This window comes from Chlorocebus sabaeus, chromosome 20 (assembly GCF_047675955.1).
Source record: "Chlorocebus sabaeus isolate Y175 chromosome 20, mChlSab1.0.hap1, whole genome shotgun sequence".
NCBI classification, from domain to species: Eukaryota; Metazoa; Chordata; class Mammalia; order Primates; family Cercopithecidae; genus Chlorocebus; species Chlorocebus sabaeus.
In genome coordinates, this window is record NC_132923.1 from 64,946,093 (window position 1) to 64,962,847 (window position 16,755).

Below are 16,755 nucleotides of genomic sequence, written 5' to 3' on the forward strand. Positions count from 1 at the left end.
CATATCTTACAGTACTGACCTCTTTATCTCAGACATTGCCTATTTCAGAAGGCCTTTCTCTATGCCTTCAATGCCCTGATTCAAGCAACTCTCTTTGATCTCTCATGCATCCTGTGTGTAATTTCATAAAAATATTTTCCTTTCTGTATAGTAATAATTGGTTTGCTCTTGTGTCTTCCTCGCTAGACTAAAACTTTTAGACAGCAAGAGACAATACCTATTTAAATCCATAGATACCTTATAAATGTTTGCTGGCTAAATGAATGCTTTATATAAAAAAAAAATTGATCGGCCGGGCACGGTGGTTCATACCTGTAATCCCAGCACTTTGGGAGGCCAAGGTGGGCGGATCACAAGGTCAGGAGATTGAGACCATCCTGGCTAACACGGTGAAACCCCGTCTCTACTAAAAATACAAAAAAAAAAAAAAAAAAAAAAAAATTAGCTGAGCATGGTGGCGGGCGCCTGTAGTCCCAGCTACTCGGGAGGCTGAGGCAGGAGAATGGTGTGAACCCGGAAGGTGGAGTTTGCAGTGAGCCGAGATCGCACCACTACACTCCAGCCTGGGCAACAGAGCAAGACTCCCTCTCAAAAAAAAAAAAAAAAAAAAAAAAAAAAAGGCTTTGATCAATAAATTGCAAAAACGAGCAACATTATTAATAAAAGTGTTATACTAGCTTTGTTATATCTAATGACTACAGCGTTCAGTAAACACAGTTTATAGTTTTATCAGTGAAACATAGTTTATAGTTTCAGTGTACAAGCTTCCCACTGTGCAAATGCAAGCTATTTTAAAAGTAAATCCTTATAGGCTGGGCATGGTGGCTCAAGCCTATAAAACCAGCACTTTGGGAGGCTGAGGCAGGCAGATCGTCTGAGGTCAGGAGTTCAAGACCAGTCTGGCCAACATAGTGAAACCCCGTCTCCACTATAAATACAAAAATTAGCCAGTCACGGTGGCAGGCACTTGTAATCCCAGCTACTAGGGAGGCTGAGGCTGGAGAATTGCTTGAACCCAGCAGATGGAAGTTGCAGTGAGCCAAGATTGTGCCACTCCACCCTGGGCGACAGAGTAAGATCCTGCCTCAAATAAAGAAATAAACAAACAAATAAATAAATAAATAAACCCACCTTTATATGGTTCTATGATTTCTGCATCTGGTACATTATATTCAGTGTCAGACTGGGTCAGGTCAGTCTAAATCATAGACCTTTACTGTTTCTCATAATTTCAAACGAAGAAATAGGCTTTAACATAGAAAATGGTTTAAACTAATTTAACTTTATTTAAATGTGTCATCCAGACAGAATGAAAAAGACTTTTGACTAACTTTCAGTTGAAACACACACACACAAACACACACACACACTACACACTTAAAAAATTGTATGCAAGTATTGTTTTACATTTGTATTGGGAATGGAAGATACATCAGTATGTTCGTGTTTCCTGAGTTAATGTCTGATGTTTTCAGTTGATGCTGTGCTATTATTCAGCAAAAGAAAATAACACGCAGAACAAAATAATGTTGTCTCTCATTTTTATTTTGATTAATAGTGTTCTATCTCTTGTAATTTTTAGGTGCTTTTTGGAAGATGGAGCTTCAAAGGGTGCCTGGCTGAACCGGTCAAGTATTATTTTTGCGGGAGGTGATAAGTGGTCAGTGGATCCTCGAGTGTCAATTTCAACATTGAATAAAAGGGACTACAGCCTCCAGATACAGAATGTAGATGTGACAGATGATGGCCCATACACGTGTTCTGTTCAGACTCAACACACACCCAGAACAATGCAGGTGCATCTAACTGTGCAAGGTATGTATTTTCAGAACTGCTATATTGTGAAAGACTATGCTTAGAAATGCTTAATATTTAGGTATCAAAATGACTAGGAAACAATTAACAATGCTGAAATATTCATTGTCGTTGAAATATTTGTTGAAGTATATTGTCATTACTTTTAGGAGTTTACATTCCTAGATATCAGAAAGTCGTTAAGAGTCATACAGACAAAATGAAAAAGTCTTCTGACTGACTTTGAATTGAAAGACACACACACACATGCACAAACACACACTTTAAAAAATGTATGCAAGGATTGTAGTCATTAAGAAGTGTAATGACCATTACGGGCATACAAATTCCTACTTACAAAGATAAAGAAATATCCATTAACACCACATTATGACGTTTGTAAATGATTCACCTCATATCTTCCTTGGATTCATCCCTTCAATCAATCTTTGAGAGCCCATGATTGATGCATTAAATATTTGAAACCTACAATAGATACATGGAAATATTAGAACTTTTTGAAATATGCATAATAACTCTTTAAATGCAGTCCACCAACCATTCAAATACTCTGTCTCAATCCAACCTCTGTTTACTTTGATTCAAGTCACAATGAAAAGTAGCAGACTTCTAAGATTTCTTTATTTAAATATAAAGTAATTGAGAAAACATGTACACAATGGTTTATATTTGATTTACTTTCAGTAGATCATAAAGCATGCTAGCTAACTTTCAATCTCCAGATACAAACAGAAGCATCAAATTATTTTATTTCTCTTGCATACTAAAATGTAAGAGCATATGTACCCTAAAATACAAATGGTTTTCAAGAAAAATGCAATTATTATGCTAGGAGAATGGAAAACGTTTATTTTTTGCCCTTTTACATTATTTCCTTCTGCTTTATAAATTAATCATATGTTCATTGTTTAGAAATATTATGCTCTGTGGAACTGAAACTGATGTTGCCATATTTCTAGGTAAAATTAATAACGAATCATGTGATAATGTGGTACCAGAGCATGCATGTTTTATTCCTAGTAGGAAAGTTGAGTGAGCAAGTCAGTTGTACTCTCTTTGAGTTTACCTTTCAATAAGTCAAGGTTGAAAATTAATTTAGGTGCATAGCTTAAGTCTGAAAAAGATTACTAATCTATAGCCTTATTAACTGAGCTTTATTTCCTTAAGTACAGGTAAACTTGAATTCAAACACAGCTTCAATTGTTAGTAGAGTAAATATTTTAACTTTGTGATCAGGTTAAACTTCTTAAACAATTAACTTTAAGGAGGAAAGTAAAAATTGAAAAATAAGTCAATGAATTTCCTCAATGATATTTCTTTTTTTTGCAGATTATTGCAGACTGTGATGATGTTCTTTATTTAAAAGTGGTATATCCCAATATAATAACATTTTCACAAAAGTCCATCTTTAATCAGAGATTATTCAGGGACTCCAGAGGGTGGGAGTTAATCCAGCTTCAGAAACTGACATGAGATTGTAAGACAAAACACATTTCTTGTGTTATTCAAGGCTAATCCTGTTCTCTTGTTCAGCTCTCTGCCCTTTGACTTGAGTTTCTAGCTCAAAGACTATAAAAGATTTTCATAATGTGAAAAAAGAAAGTACACTTGAACAATAATATGTTCAAGTTAGTTAAGACACAGACATTTTGCTTGTACATTTTAAACTTGTAAATTTAAATGATGTATTTCTGGAGAATAAATATATCCCATTTTCCTTTTTCCATTCTCTCTTGTTCCATATTAGGCCTATATTTTAAATAACTAGACTATCGGTATTTAAGACCAGCCTAGGTACATGTTTAATTCTCATAGGATTTTTAAACTAACTTTATATTACTTACGTTGTTTGATATTTTTCACATTTTTAAAATTGCTACACGTCTTACTGTAGTACTCTTTTTTGCTGGTCATTAGATAATGGTGAACTTTTGAGCAGTTAGGAATGTACTTATTGAATGTTCCTTCAGTATAATATTTTATTCCTCCAGAAAAAGAAAAATCCATGTTACTGTTTTGAAAGTATAAGATTGGATAAAATTAAAAGCTAATAATTTTACAGTATTTATGAATGTAATTACTTATTAGAAGTTGATTGACATGTAGGCGTTTTTCATATTACATTAATAAAGTTCAGGGAATACATTAATAGGCTTGTCAGTCAATTCAAGTACTACATAAATGTCATAAAAAGTCAACCCCACTACATTTCTTCTCAATGAACAAAAATAAACTGATGTGTACACCTCTTCAGTCCCTAAATTTGTTAGATTGTCTGATGCCCAGGGGTATCAGCATAGTTTTGAAGCTTATGCTCTTTGCCTATCAATCTGTCAGTCCTTTATGCACCAAGATAAAGAAGCTTAGCAACTGAAGGAAAACTGTATTAATCACTGATGTCAAACATACATTGGCTGGTAAAAACAAAGCTCACCTTCAATTGTTGCATGTACTCCAGGGAACTATTTTTTTCTAATCATTTTGAAAAGGGATAAAAAGTGGATATATTGTCAACACAGACACTATGTTTGAGAAATTTATTAGTGCTTGACTTCTTAGAGCTATTAATATAAATAAATGGAGCAATGGAGGAGGAAACACACTAAAGTAGGAATAGGAAAACCTGGATTCTAATCTGGAAATAGGCAATTATTAAGTCTCTGAACTCTGGCTTTCTCATTTCAAAAGGGACGTAAGACAAGAAGATCTTTAAGGTCCATACCAGTCAAAAAAAGACAAATGATAAAAACATACAAAAACAAAACAAATAAAAAACAGTAATAAAAATCCCACTTCAATTATTTGCTTTGATTTAATAGGAAAAAATATATTTAAGTCAAAAAAGAAAAATATTTTATAACTTTTATCGAACACCATGCAAACTAATGTTTACATATAGCCCCTGTTACTACTTACTCCACAAGTACGTTTCATTTCTCTTTACATTTTTTCTTTATCCAATGGAGCTGAGTAATCTATGTATTTATGAAATTTGAAGAATGTGATAATTTAGAGCCTGGCTTTAAAAGGGTGGAAACTGGCTAATAGACTTAGTAATAAAACAAAATTTTTCATTACCTATATATAACATGGTTTTGATAAATCTAATGACCTATTATTCAGTGTTTCGAACTATGTGATATATTTACAAAGAACTCATTTCTTTGTTTATAAGTGTAAAAGTGTGTGAGGCTGGAGGACTTGTTATGAAGCCAGGACTCCCTATTACAATACTGTAATGATAAGAAACATGAAATGTAAACACTACCCACCTGAATATATGTCAGGAATTGTGCTATGGTTAGAATGTGTCCCCCAAAGTTTATGTGTTGGAAAATTAATCTTGAAAGGAACAGTATCTGAGGTGCAGTCAAATAAAAGCTGATTATTCATTCATGAGAGCTCTCATTAATGGTTTAATATTGCTGTCATGGGATTGGATTAGTTGTTGTGAGAGTGAGTTTCTTATAAAAGTGAGTTAGGCCCCCTCTTGCTTTCTTGTTCTTGTCCATCTGTTTTCTGCCATGGGATGATGCAGCACAAAGACCCTTGGAAGTTGCTGGCACTATGCTCTTGGACTTCTCAGCCCCCAGAAATATGAGCCAAATAAATTTCTGTTCATTATAAATTACCCAATCGGGGATATTCTGTTATAACAGCATAAAATGGACTAAGACATGGTTCCTACTTTTAGTTCTCCATGACATTTAAAGTCTAGGTTTGTATAGAACACAAATTAGACACTCATAGATATTGTGTATTAAATAAGCACATATGAAATGTTTATTGCTCAACTCATTCCCTTTCAAGGAAATATACTCTATGTTTTCTCTGGTCAGAGTAGAAGGAGATTTGACTAGCACATAACTCTATAATCAAAATAACTTCTCAAAGATATTTAACTTCTCCAGGGTATTGTAATTTCCTTAGGGTACATAACTCACCTGGAGTATTTGTAATAGGTGGGGTGCTACATTTCCCTTATCAAGGGTGGGCTTCTTTCTCTAGATACTGGGAGTGTAGTTAGAAGACAATATTCAGGGCCCTTTTGAGGATAGTCTCAGCTGCAGAGAGCCTCCGTGCCAAAGTCAAGGCCTGCCTAGAGTAGCTAACACCCAATGACTGCTTGAGGCAAGGAGTATAAAGACCTTTTCCTTTTAGCCCAATGTAGGAGAGCTTTGATGGGCCATTTTAGGTTCAGAGCTCCACATGGGAAGCTGAGGCTATTGTCCAGACTCCATTGAAGCTCTACTTCTTACTATATTCAAACCCATCTCCTTCTTCTTCCATCCCCAGGGGCTGATCATAAGGATATTGCCTAATAAACATCCTGCACTCTAAACTCTATCTTGTTTGAATTCATTTCACAAAGATCCTAAACTATGACAATATCAGATCCTTATCTCTTGCTTAGTCATTATTTTGAGAAAGCCTTTATAAAGTGAAAAGACATTCAAACATCATTTATTATTAATATTCTATTTTATGTTAAAAGGGATTTGAAGTGGCTTATGGAGAAGTATTCAGAACACCAAGATAGATAGGAGGAACGAAATAAACAAGAGAAGAGTAGGATGCAGTCAGAGGTGAGGTTAGATCACAACATTTGTAATATGATTTCCATATACTTTCAGAGCATAGCAAAAATTTAGTAAGATTTCTGAAAGCCAATATATACAGAGAAACAGAATCAGTTATTCATTTCATAGTTCATAGGTTAAAACTTATTTTTCTCAGTACTCTGATCCTGTTTTTCAGAATAAAGGAGCATTTCTGCTGTGAGCTATCTTAGAACAACACAGTGAGGTATAAGGAACATCTCTTTGGTACCCGTAGCATTCATTCATAAGGCTTTTACTTATAACAGCTTTCATTATATAAGTTTATAAACTTATATAAGTATATAAGTATAAGTTATAAGTAAACTTTTAAAAGTTTAAAAGTTTACTTATAAGTTTACTTATAACCTGAAGTGCAGGGAAGTAAAAAAATAAATTTAAAAATAAATTCAATAAGATGCCATTCCAATAACAGGGAGATAGCTTTTTGATTACCACCTTAATCTACGAATAAATTTTAGAACCTATCCTTCTTAGGCAAAACTCCACAAATATTATTTTTCCCAATTAGTCGTTGAATAGTAATTCGAGTGCAGATACTTCAGAGTTATACTTACCAATGATTATCTGGAGAGCAATTACTCTATGTAGCCACAAATATAAAGCCATAGTCTCCAAAGATTAGTACATCTTTGTCTAATGTTAACATCCTTTTAATGAATAGCAAGGCCTTGACAAGACACACTGAAAGAGAAGGGACATCACACTCTGTTCCAGTTTGAGCTGATGGGAATAAACAGCATCACAAGACATGGGCCTGCTTTTTACCAAAAAATCAAAAGGAGAAAAAAAAAAAAAAAAAAGACCAAAAAAAAAAAAAAAAAAACCCAACAATGATGGTGAGAAAAGCATGAAAGAATACATACATTGGACAATTTAAGCCATTGTCCTGCAACAATGAAAATTTCAAAATTTTCAACAAGTCAAAAAATGAAACCAAAGAAAAATTATCTCCACTAACAAAAATTTTACAGAGCTACAGATGTTGAAACAGTCATTGTCTGGATGCAATAATGGCTCACGACAAGACTCTTGCATTGGATCCCAGTCTGTTTTATTCAGGATCTATTTTTACCTGTGGAGGAGATCAAAATTATACATGGGAACCCAATCTTCGACATGCTCTAAAACACAAACAAATGGACAAAGAGTCAAACCACATGCTGTTAATATTTTTAGCATGGAAACAAATAATAACCCATTGAAATAAAAATGGCTTAATTACCTGTTACATAATGTTACCCTACCCAAAATATCTTTATCTTTAAGGAATGCACCTTCATACTTACAAAACATAATCTTAGGTAAATGAAAAAAGATAACTTGTTAGTGGAGCTACTACTAGTTAAAACTAGGAGTAAGTCTCCCAAAACTGTCCATGTTTTTTGTACGTGATCTATAGCTTCTTTATATCATTAACTACATAACAGAGCTACATTTCTAAGAACATATATGATAAATACATGTTATTTATCTGCTTGTAAGAAAATGCTTATTATTTGCTCTCTAAAATTTGGCTAAAAGTGATCTCAAATGTTTAAAATAAAAGTTACATTTATAAGGGTGTACATACTCATTCTCATTCCCTTTGCAGGGGATTCCGACCTGTTCTACCATAAATCATTCTTTACTTACCCAATTTACATTATAGTGCAGGTCCAAAGGAAGTCAAATTATACTGAGCTCAGGCAGACTAATCGATACCCAACTACTGATCACAGGGTGAAAGACCAAGTAAGTTCAGTTACTGATGAAAATAAGATTGTATTAGTCCCTACAGATTTTCCCCACAATGAAGTAGTAATGATGGAACCAGGACTAAGAACATTCTATTGTTTTTTCTATTTCTATTTATCTGAAATGTCCAGTTTTGCAACTTATGAAGACAGGATCTTATTAGCATTTTGGAAGATATGCCTCATTAGTTAATAGGACGATGATTATATATATATATATATATATATATATATATATATATATATATTCTGTTTTGTTTTTTCTGAGACAGCATCTCACTCTGTGTCCAGGCTGGAGCATAGTGGCTCAGTCTTGGCCTACTGCAGCCTCAACCTCCCTGGCTTCAGGTGATCCTTCTACCTACCTTAGCTTCTCAGGTAGCTGGGACTGTAGGTGCACCCCACTCTGCCTGGAATTTTTTTCTTTTTTTTTTTTTTGTTTTTGTTTTTTTTTGTAGAGATTGGATCTTGCCATGTTGCCCATGTGGATCTCAAACGCCTGGGCTCAGGTGATCTACCCACCTTGGCCAACCTCCCAAAGTGCTGGGATTACCGACATGAGCCCCTACGCCTGGCCAGGACTATCATTATATTCCCTGGTTACTTTATCTAGTGGGAAATATTTAATCTGTTGAAATATATGAGGCAGTATTATTGAGGTCTAGAGAGATAATGGTCTGATATCTAAACAATTTAGAATAGTTATGCCTAATTTGAGAAACTTGGGAAAAATAAGTTTTTCAGGTGTCATTTGTGATCTTAGACTTCAGCAAGATTATTTCCACAAATATACCTTCACAGACAAATTCAGAATGAAGGTTATTTTCCCAAATGTACCTTCACAGATAAATTCAGATCTAAGATTATTTCCCCAAATATACCTTCACAGAAAAACTCAGGTTCACCATCTGTGCTTATGTGGGGTAAGCTTTTTTAGGCAAGGAAATATTGCATAACAATTTAAAAAATTAATGCATTTTGCAGGTGGACATTTTCAGCTTTCTTTTCACACAATCCCTTCTGGCTAGAATTGCTATGGTTACATGGCAGGATATATAAGACCAGATTCTAGGAATTTATTACCTCACTTTTCTGTGAATATACTGACATTCATTAGGTTATGGATTTAGCCACTATGACTTATAAGATATAAGGTGAATTGAGCTACTTTTAGTAAAATTCTTGTTTTAATATAAGCTTGTCTTCCAGAATACACATTTTTTTCTTCTAAATATTCTAATATTCAGAATTATCGAACATTACTTTTCTACAGTTGGGAATAAAGAAGTAGCAGAAAGAGAAAGTACATTTCAGTAAATAGTATTTTGCTTCCAAAAGATTTTCTATGTAAATATATGGATCATATTTTCCTAAGAAAAATTATCACATGAAGTTTTATATATTTCCTAATGTAAGGTCTGATATTAGAACAATATGGTAAATCAAAACTGTGCCAAAATTCATAATGCACTTCTTACTCTACACAATGGGAATTACTAAGTAAATAATATTTTCTTATACATTTTCAATTTGTTGTTATTTGCCAAGGAAAGACAGGTAGAGAAAAGAAAAAAAAAAAAAAAAAAGTCATATTGATAGCCACTGCACATTGTCGGCTTCCATCTGAGTCATCTCTTTTTCTTTTCTATAGAAGGAACTTTGTGAGTTTATAGCAGAAGGAAGGAGCACTATTGGGATTTAAGTAAGCATCTTTGCTAACTAGGAAATTATACCAGCAAGGAAGATTCTACTTCACTGCCTTGAATCTACTCATGAGATGAGTAATATGTTGAGAGGATGGTAGAAGAGGGGCAAAAATCAAATAATTATACAGCTTGTGGTCAGTGTTGATGAGGAGAAATGTTGCCCTACTTTATTCTTCTTCTTTTTTTTTTTTCAAGTTTTAAGCTTGAATCACAGTGGCAGGTATTCCATAAAAACGTATGTGGGTATAGGATATATAAGAAAGAAGAAGAATATTATGTATTATTCATTTGGAGACTAAGGCAGTATTTCTGTTTTTGATAACACACAGTCCAAAATACCGTTTGAAAATAATTTAAAGTAATTATCCCTTTAAGCAAGACTTGCTGCCTTTAAAAGTTCCTTTAATGATTAATGGATATTTCTTACAATTCCTGAAGCACAGAGTTTGAAAAGTATGTCAGAGCTCAGCAGACTGATCACATTTTCATATTCTTGGTAGTAATTCTTAGTTTTGCATGTGCAATCTGTATTGGAAAGTGGTTATATTTGTTGCCTGTCTTGGAGTATATTCATTTTGTTTTAAAAAACAAAGAAAATAACTGTGTAAGTAATACATGTCAAATCCCAGTGCAATGTACACTATCACTATGAAAATCTCTCTATAAATAAAAGATTACCAACCTCTAGCTGGCCTATTTATTTTAAGAAACAGTGCAAATAAAACCTATATCTGGTGAAGTAACTTATGTTCTTGGAGTCATTGTAATGGGATTTGATATATGAAATATTTTTTCTGTTTTTTTTTTTCCCAAATCATGTACATAACTAAGATATCACTATAAAGACAATTAGGAATTTACTGTTTTCATTAGTTAAATGCCAACTGACAATACTTCTTGTAACCTTTATGTAAAGCAAAGATACAATTTCACAGGAGAAAATTTGAATCTGCTAATACTGTTTACTGTATTATCTGTAGTAGAAAAATAAGAATTAATCATAGCACCAACAGGAAAATGGACACAATTAAAACTGGTGGCAAAGCTTAGTTTGCAGAATTAGAGGGAGGTCATGTTCCAATATCTCTCTTCCCCATACTTCACCACCCATCCCTTCAGCATCTTCTGGTTAGTAATCTAGCAAGAGTAATAGAAAGACTTGGGAAAGAAGGACCAGCACCAAGTTGTCAGTTTTCTAACCCATATTGGTAGGTTTGCGTTTAGACAAGTGGCCCTTAAACAGTTTGTGGTCATGAACTCATTTGAAAATCTGATGAAATTTGTAGACCCCTTCTCTGGAAAAATACACATACCTTTAGCATACTTCTTTACATGAACACAGGCTTATGAACTCCCTAAATCTATCTGTGGACGCCAAGTAAGGTCTCAAGTCAACTTCTTGAGCGTGATGACTAGGTCTTCTTTTATTTTATTTTATTTTTTGACTCTCAACAGGATGGTGTGTGACGAATGTTAGAAACTCAGTAGAGTTTTATTGTTTTTATAAATGCACATATTTCTTTCTGCCTAGCTTCATGCCAGTCACTTTTCTTAAGCTGTGACTTCGTATGTTGATGTTATCTTTAGGACATAAGACCATGAATGCTGTCATAATAAGAAAAATAAATAAATTAAAGGGATTAGTTAAACGTTCATGTCTTAGATTGCTTATTTTTATTTGAGGTCAAAACCTTCTTATCTTCTGCTAATTTCCATAATTTCACAAGTGTAGAATAGTGAATGCATGTTGTGGTAAAAAGTAACAAATAAGACGCCAGCCTTCTACAAAATATATTCTACCCTAGCAATGTTTTTGTTTGTTTGTTTGTTTTGTTTTGTTCTTTTTTTTTTTTTTTTTTTTTTTTTTTTTTTTTTTTTTAGAGACGGAATCTCGCTCTGTCGCCCAGGCTGGAGTGCAGTGGTGCGATCTCGGCTCACTGCAAGCTCCGCCCCCCGGGTTCACGGCATTCTCCTGCCTCAGCCTCCCATGCAGCTGGGACCACAGGCACCTGCCACCACGCCCGGCTGAATTTTTTTTTTTTTTTTTTTTTTTTTGTACTTTTTAGTAGAGACGGGGTTTCACCGTGTTAGCCAGGATAGTCTCGATCTCGTGACCTCGTGATCCGCCCGTCTTGGCCTCCCAAAGTGCTGGGATTACAGGCGTTATTTTGTGAAAAAAATATACTTTACATGGGACAGAGTTAGCTACAAAGACTGTAGCCAAACGTTTCTAATGCCAAATCCAAACAAGAGTTTAACATTTAAAAAGAGCCAACAGTTACACAATTATAGGTGGATGGACACTTTGTAAAATGAAATATTGAAGACTTGAGGCGGGACAGATTTTGCAGCTATTTATTAGTGCAGAATAAAGTGAGATGTGTTGTTATTCACTCTGCTTAGAACGTGTTCATTTTAAGTGAGCTCATTTTAAAAGAGCAGGCAGGATGACTTCAGTTTAAATCAATAAAGGCTTATGAAGTCTCACTTTAATTCAATAGCAACCGTGTGCAAATAACTTTGCACATGCATTCATTCATTACCCCTTGTGGGAGGCCGAATGATACAGTCTCCAAATATGACTACATCTTCATCTCCAGAACCAATGAATTTGTTAAGTGGGAAGGAAAAATGTAATCCGATCTTAAGACAGGGCTATCCTATAATCCCAACACTTTGGGAGAACAAAGCAGGGGGATCACTTGAGACCATCCTGGACAACATAGGGAGAGCCTATTTCTACAAAATAAAAAAAAAAAAATTAATAGCTGCTGTGGTCCCAGCTACTTTGGAGGCTGAGATGGGAGGATTGCTTGGGCACAGAAAGTAGAGGCTATAGTGAGTGGTGATCATGCCACTGCACTCCAGCCTGGGTGACAGAGCGAGACCCTGCCTCAGAAAAAACAAAACAAAACAAAACATCAACAACAAACAAACAAAAAAACAAGTGCCTATTAACTTAGATTATCCACTCAGGTCCAGTGAAATCACATGGGCCCTTAAAAGTGGAAGAGGAAGGCAAAAGAATGGTCAGAAGGAACTGACTGCTGATGAAGACCAAATTGATGTGCTGAAGAAGGACTCAACCTACAATGGCTGGATTTAATGATAGACGAAGGGGACCCTGAGCCAAGGAATATGGATAGACTTTAGAAGCCAGACAAGTCAAGGAAATGGATTCTCCTTTGGAAACTTCAGAAGGGAATTCAGCCCTGCCAACAGCTCGAGTATAGCTGAATGAGACATGTCTAGCCTAACAGATATGTAAGATACATTTGTGTTGTGTTAAGCCACTAGATTTGTGATACTTTGTTATGGCAGCCAATAGGAAAACTAATACACTCCACATGCACATTCACACATATACACACTTTAAAATAAAGGTACCTTTATATCCATCTAGAATAAGTTTCTTAACCTCAGTACTACTGACATTTTGGGCCATATGAGTGTGTGTGTGTGTGTGTGTGTGTGTGTCTGTGTGTGTGTGTGTGTGTGTGAGAGAGAGAGAGAGAGAGAGTATTGCTGTACGAGTGTAGGATGCCCTGGCCTCAACATATGGACACTAGCAACATTCCCTGGTTGTAACACTTAAATGTCTGCTGGGGCAATAATTACCCCTGGTTGAGAACCACTAATGGAATGGAAGACACATGCTTTAATTTTCAAACGCATGGCAGGTTGTGACAAGCTCCATGAAAATATAGATCATATCTATCTTACTGACCTAACCTGAGTGAGTATAACAGGGGCTGGCATATAAAAGGGGCTGAAATAAATATTTAACCGATGAGAGAACGAAGGAGTGAAGTCTCTTACAGTATAAACAGCCAATGACCAGAGAAAATTCTTCTGAATTTTTTTTTCTCTGATCTATTTCCCCTGTTGACACTAGTAAAGATCAGTATTCTTTATCCTAAGTAGTTTGGCATGGCATAAGTATTAGATTGACCTCAAGTCACGTTCACTTTTAATATTTATAAAGTTTATGAACTTGGTCAAGTGTCTTCATCTGTTTAACACTCGCCTCCATCCTCTGAGAAGTAAAAAGTAATCCCCACCTCTCTGGTTTGCTGTAAAAATCTAAAAAACAATTAGATATATATTTCTTGAAGTGTCTGACTCAGAATAGGTATTCAATCTGAGTTATAATCTTTCTTTTTCCAAAGAGCTAATAGTGTGCATATAGGTCCTTTCTTCTTTCTCCCTTTGAACTAGGATGCAATTGATATTGCTCTCACTGATTCCAAGTGATCTTTACTAAGAATTTAGACAACAAAGTTAGACTGTAAAATATTAATAAAATTAATTACTCTTTCTTCTCCCGGATAAATTCTATGTGAAAAAGATGTAATAAATTTATATCAATGTTAAGGTTTTGAACTAACATAATTGAAAATAATCTTACATTTTTTGGAAAACTTGTACCTAAAATTAATGGAAAGATATTATGCACTCATTTTTGCCTATTTGATCCCAAAGCTATTCTCTGCACCTCTCTTGCTATGTTCTATGTCACCCTCACATCAGAAGGTGCATTCCCATCATACTATGTTTTTTGGTTTCTGGCAGTGTTCACTCAATGGGAGATACTGGCAAGAAAGTGATTGTAGACTGGAGGAAGAGAGAAATCAAGCTATTTTCCTCTCTCTTATTGCCACAGGCAGTGGTGTCTCCTGCAAAGCCTTTTATTTCCTTGGCTCCAGGTTCAGCGAGACAGTCCATCCTCCTACTGGCACAGCTCACACTGGGAAACCCCATGTCATGGGCCTAGCTTTTTGGGCTCTGGCAATGTGACCTGTTTGCAAAAGTATTAGTGACTTCTTCTTGTTACAAATCCCTGATGTCCTCTCCTTCATGTGCTCTGGCTTCTTAGACTTTCAACGCTTATATGAAAACTTTTCTGTATTAGACCATCCTTTTTCTGAAATACAGGTGACACTTGAACAATATGAGGGTTAGGGGCACTGACCTCCTACGGAGTCAAAAATCTGCACATAACCTTTGACTCCCCCAAAACTTTATTAATAGCCTACTATTGACTGGAAGCCTTACCAATAACATACATAGTCAATTAACACATATTTTATGTTAATACATATATAAATATGTCTATGTATGAACCATGCAATGGCATTCTATATTATACTATATGTATAAGAATATATATGTATTCTATACTGTATTCCTACAATACAGTAAACTAAAGGGAAGAAAATATTATTAAGAAAGTTATAGAGAAGAGAAAATGTATTTAGTATTCATTAAATAAAAGTGGAACATCATAAAGTTCTTTATGCTCATCTTCACATTGAGTAGGCTGAAGCAGAGGAGAAAGAAGAGGGGTTGGTCCTGCTGTGTCTGGTGGCAGAGGTGGAAGAAAATCCAAGTGTACTTGGACTCTTGAAGTTTAAACCTGCATTGTTCAGGGTCAAATGTACCTAGATTGGTTTCTATTTTCCTGACTGTATCCAGACTGATACAGCTTTTTCTTAAAACTTCAAGTGGTTTTGAGTTGTAAATATTCCCAGAAGGCAAGTGTTTAAGCTCTATCCTTTATATAGTTAACCATTTTATGTAATGATAATTACTGCCTTACATTCCAGGAAAAATATGTCTCATTCCTGAATATCAAAAGCAAATTTAAAAACAAATTTTAAAATTAATTACACATATATTGGGATCTCAGATTTATTAAACTAATTATTAGAAAGTAAGATAAATTGGGGAAAAGCTAAAAGTATGCATAATTATTAAATGCTGGCATTTATGTGAGCCTTGGGCTTCTCTTTATTAGCTTTTTGGGTGCAATTATCATTAACATTTCAGTTGCATCCTTAATGAATATTAGAGCTACAAATACACAATGGCATGAGTGAAAATAGGAGTCTTTCATTACCACACAGACTGAAACTTTAAGAAAAATAACTTACAGAGAGGCTGTAGAGCTGTGATTGTATATTTACCCTGGGAGCTATGAGCTGTCTAGAAGTATTCTGAGCTTTGATTTTTACAGCTGCACCTGTGCCAGGTGGAGAACCTAATGAAGAGCAATTTGGGCCTCTTCAGTAAACCAGCTAACTGAGTTTGGACACTAACTCTAAAGCAACTTAGCCACATTCTTTGAGCATTTGCTTTGTGCTAAGCATTGTTGTAAGTGTTGGAAAAGAAAGATCTGCAAATAAAAATTAGTCTTTTTTTTCAAGGAAATTACCTATCAGCTGGGGGTTACTGACTTGGAGGCAAACGAGTGTGCTAAAGTTAGGTAGGGGCTAGGACAGATGTATATATAGAGCACATAAGAAAGGTCTTCTTTTTCTGGGGGATCATACCCAACTTTTGGGGTGAAGTAGTGGATAGGTTTGAGGTTTAATTACAAGGCATGAAGCGATAGCCATAGTATACTGCTTGGAAGTTACTTTTATAGTGTATAGTAAGTCATTCAGAGCTCAATGAGGAGCTACTTCAAGTCTCAGCAAGTGCTGAATAAGCAATTAGATGTATACATTCACATTGTCTTGTTTCATAAGATGGAATAAGAACTGTAGAGAAGGAGTAGGAACAGGACAAGATGAGAGGAATGGCTCAATCAGAGCGTATTGTCGTAAGATAGCCTTTAGAAGTGGTACTGACAAAGAGATGCTCAAAGGTACAGCTTCTCGGAGTTGGAGATGGCTTGGAGGTGGTTTGAGCATGTAGAAGCGATGCGGAGCAATGGAGGACTCTGGGGAGCAGTTGTAGGAGGCTATAATTGCTGAGCTCAACTGCTGATTGGAACCATTCAATACTGAGAGGAGCAGCTGCAGAGAGCTTAAGCAGGGAACCCTGGAGAGCCACAGTTGGAGCGTCCCCAGATTAAGAAGATGCCAGGGGAAGAAG

At 35.2% G+C, this 16,755-nt stretch overlaps 1 protein-coding gene across 1 annotated transcript in view; it reads left to right on the top strand.

The window, feature by feature from the left end:
• The window catches only part of NEGR1 (neuronal growth regulator 1), an 892,981-nt gene that overhangs the window by 357,511 nt on the left and 518,715 nt on the right, over positions 1-16,755 (top strand). Inside the window, exon 2 of the mRNA XM_007978295.3 lies at positions 1,583-1,815. Coding sequence (XP_007976486.3) covers positions 1,583-1,815 — 233 coding nt within the window. The remainder of the gene's footprint in view (positions 1-1,582; positions 1,816-16,755) is intronic.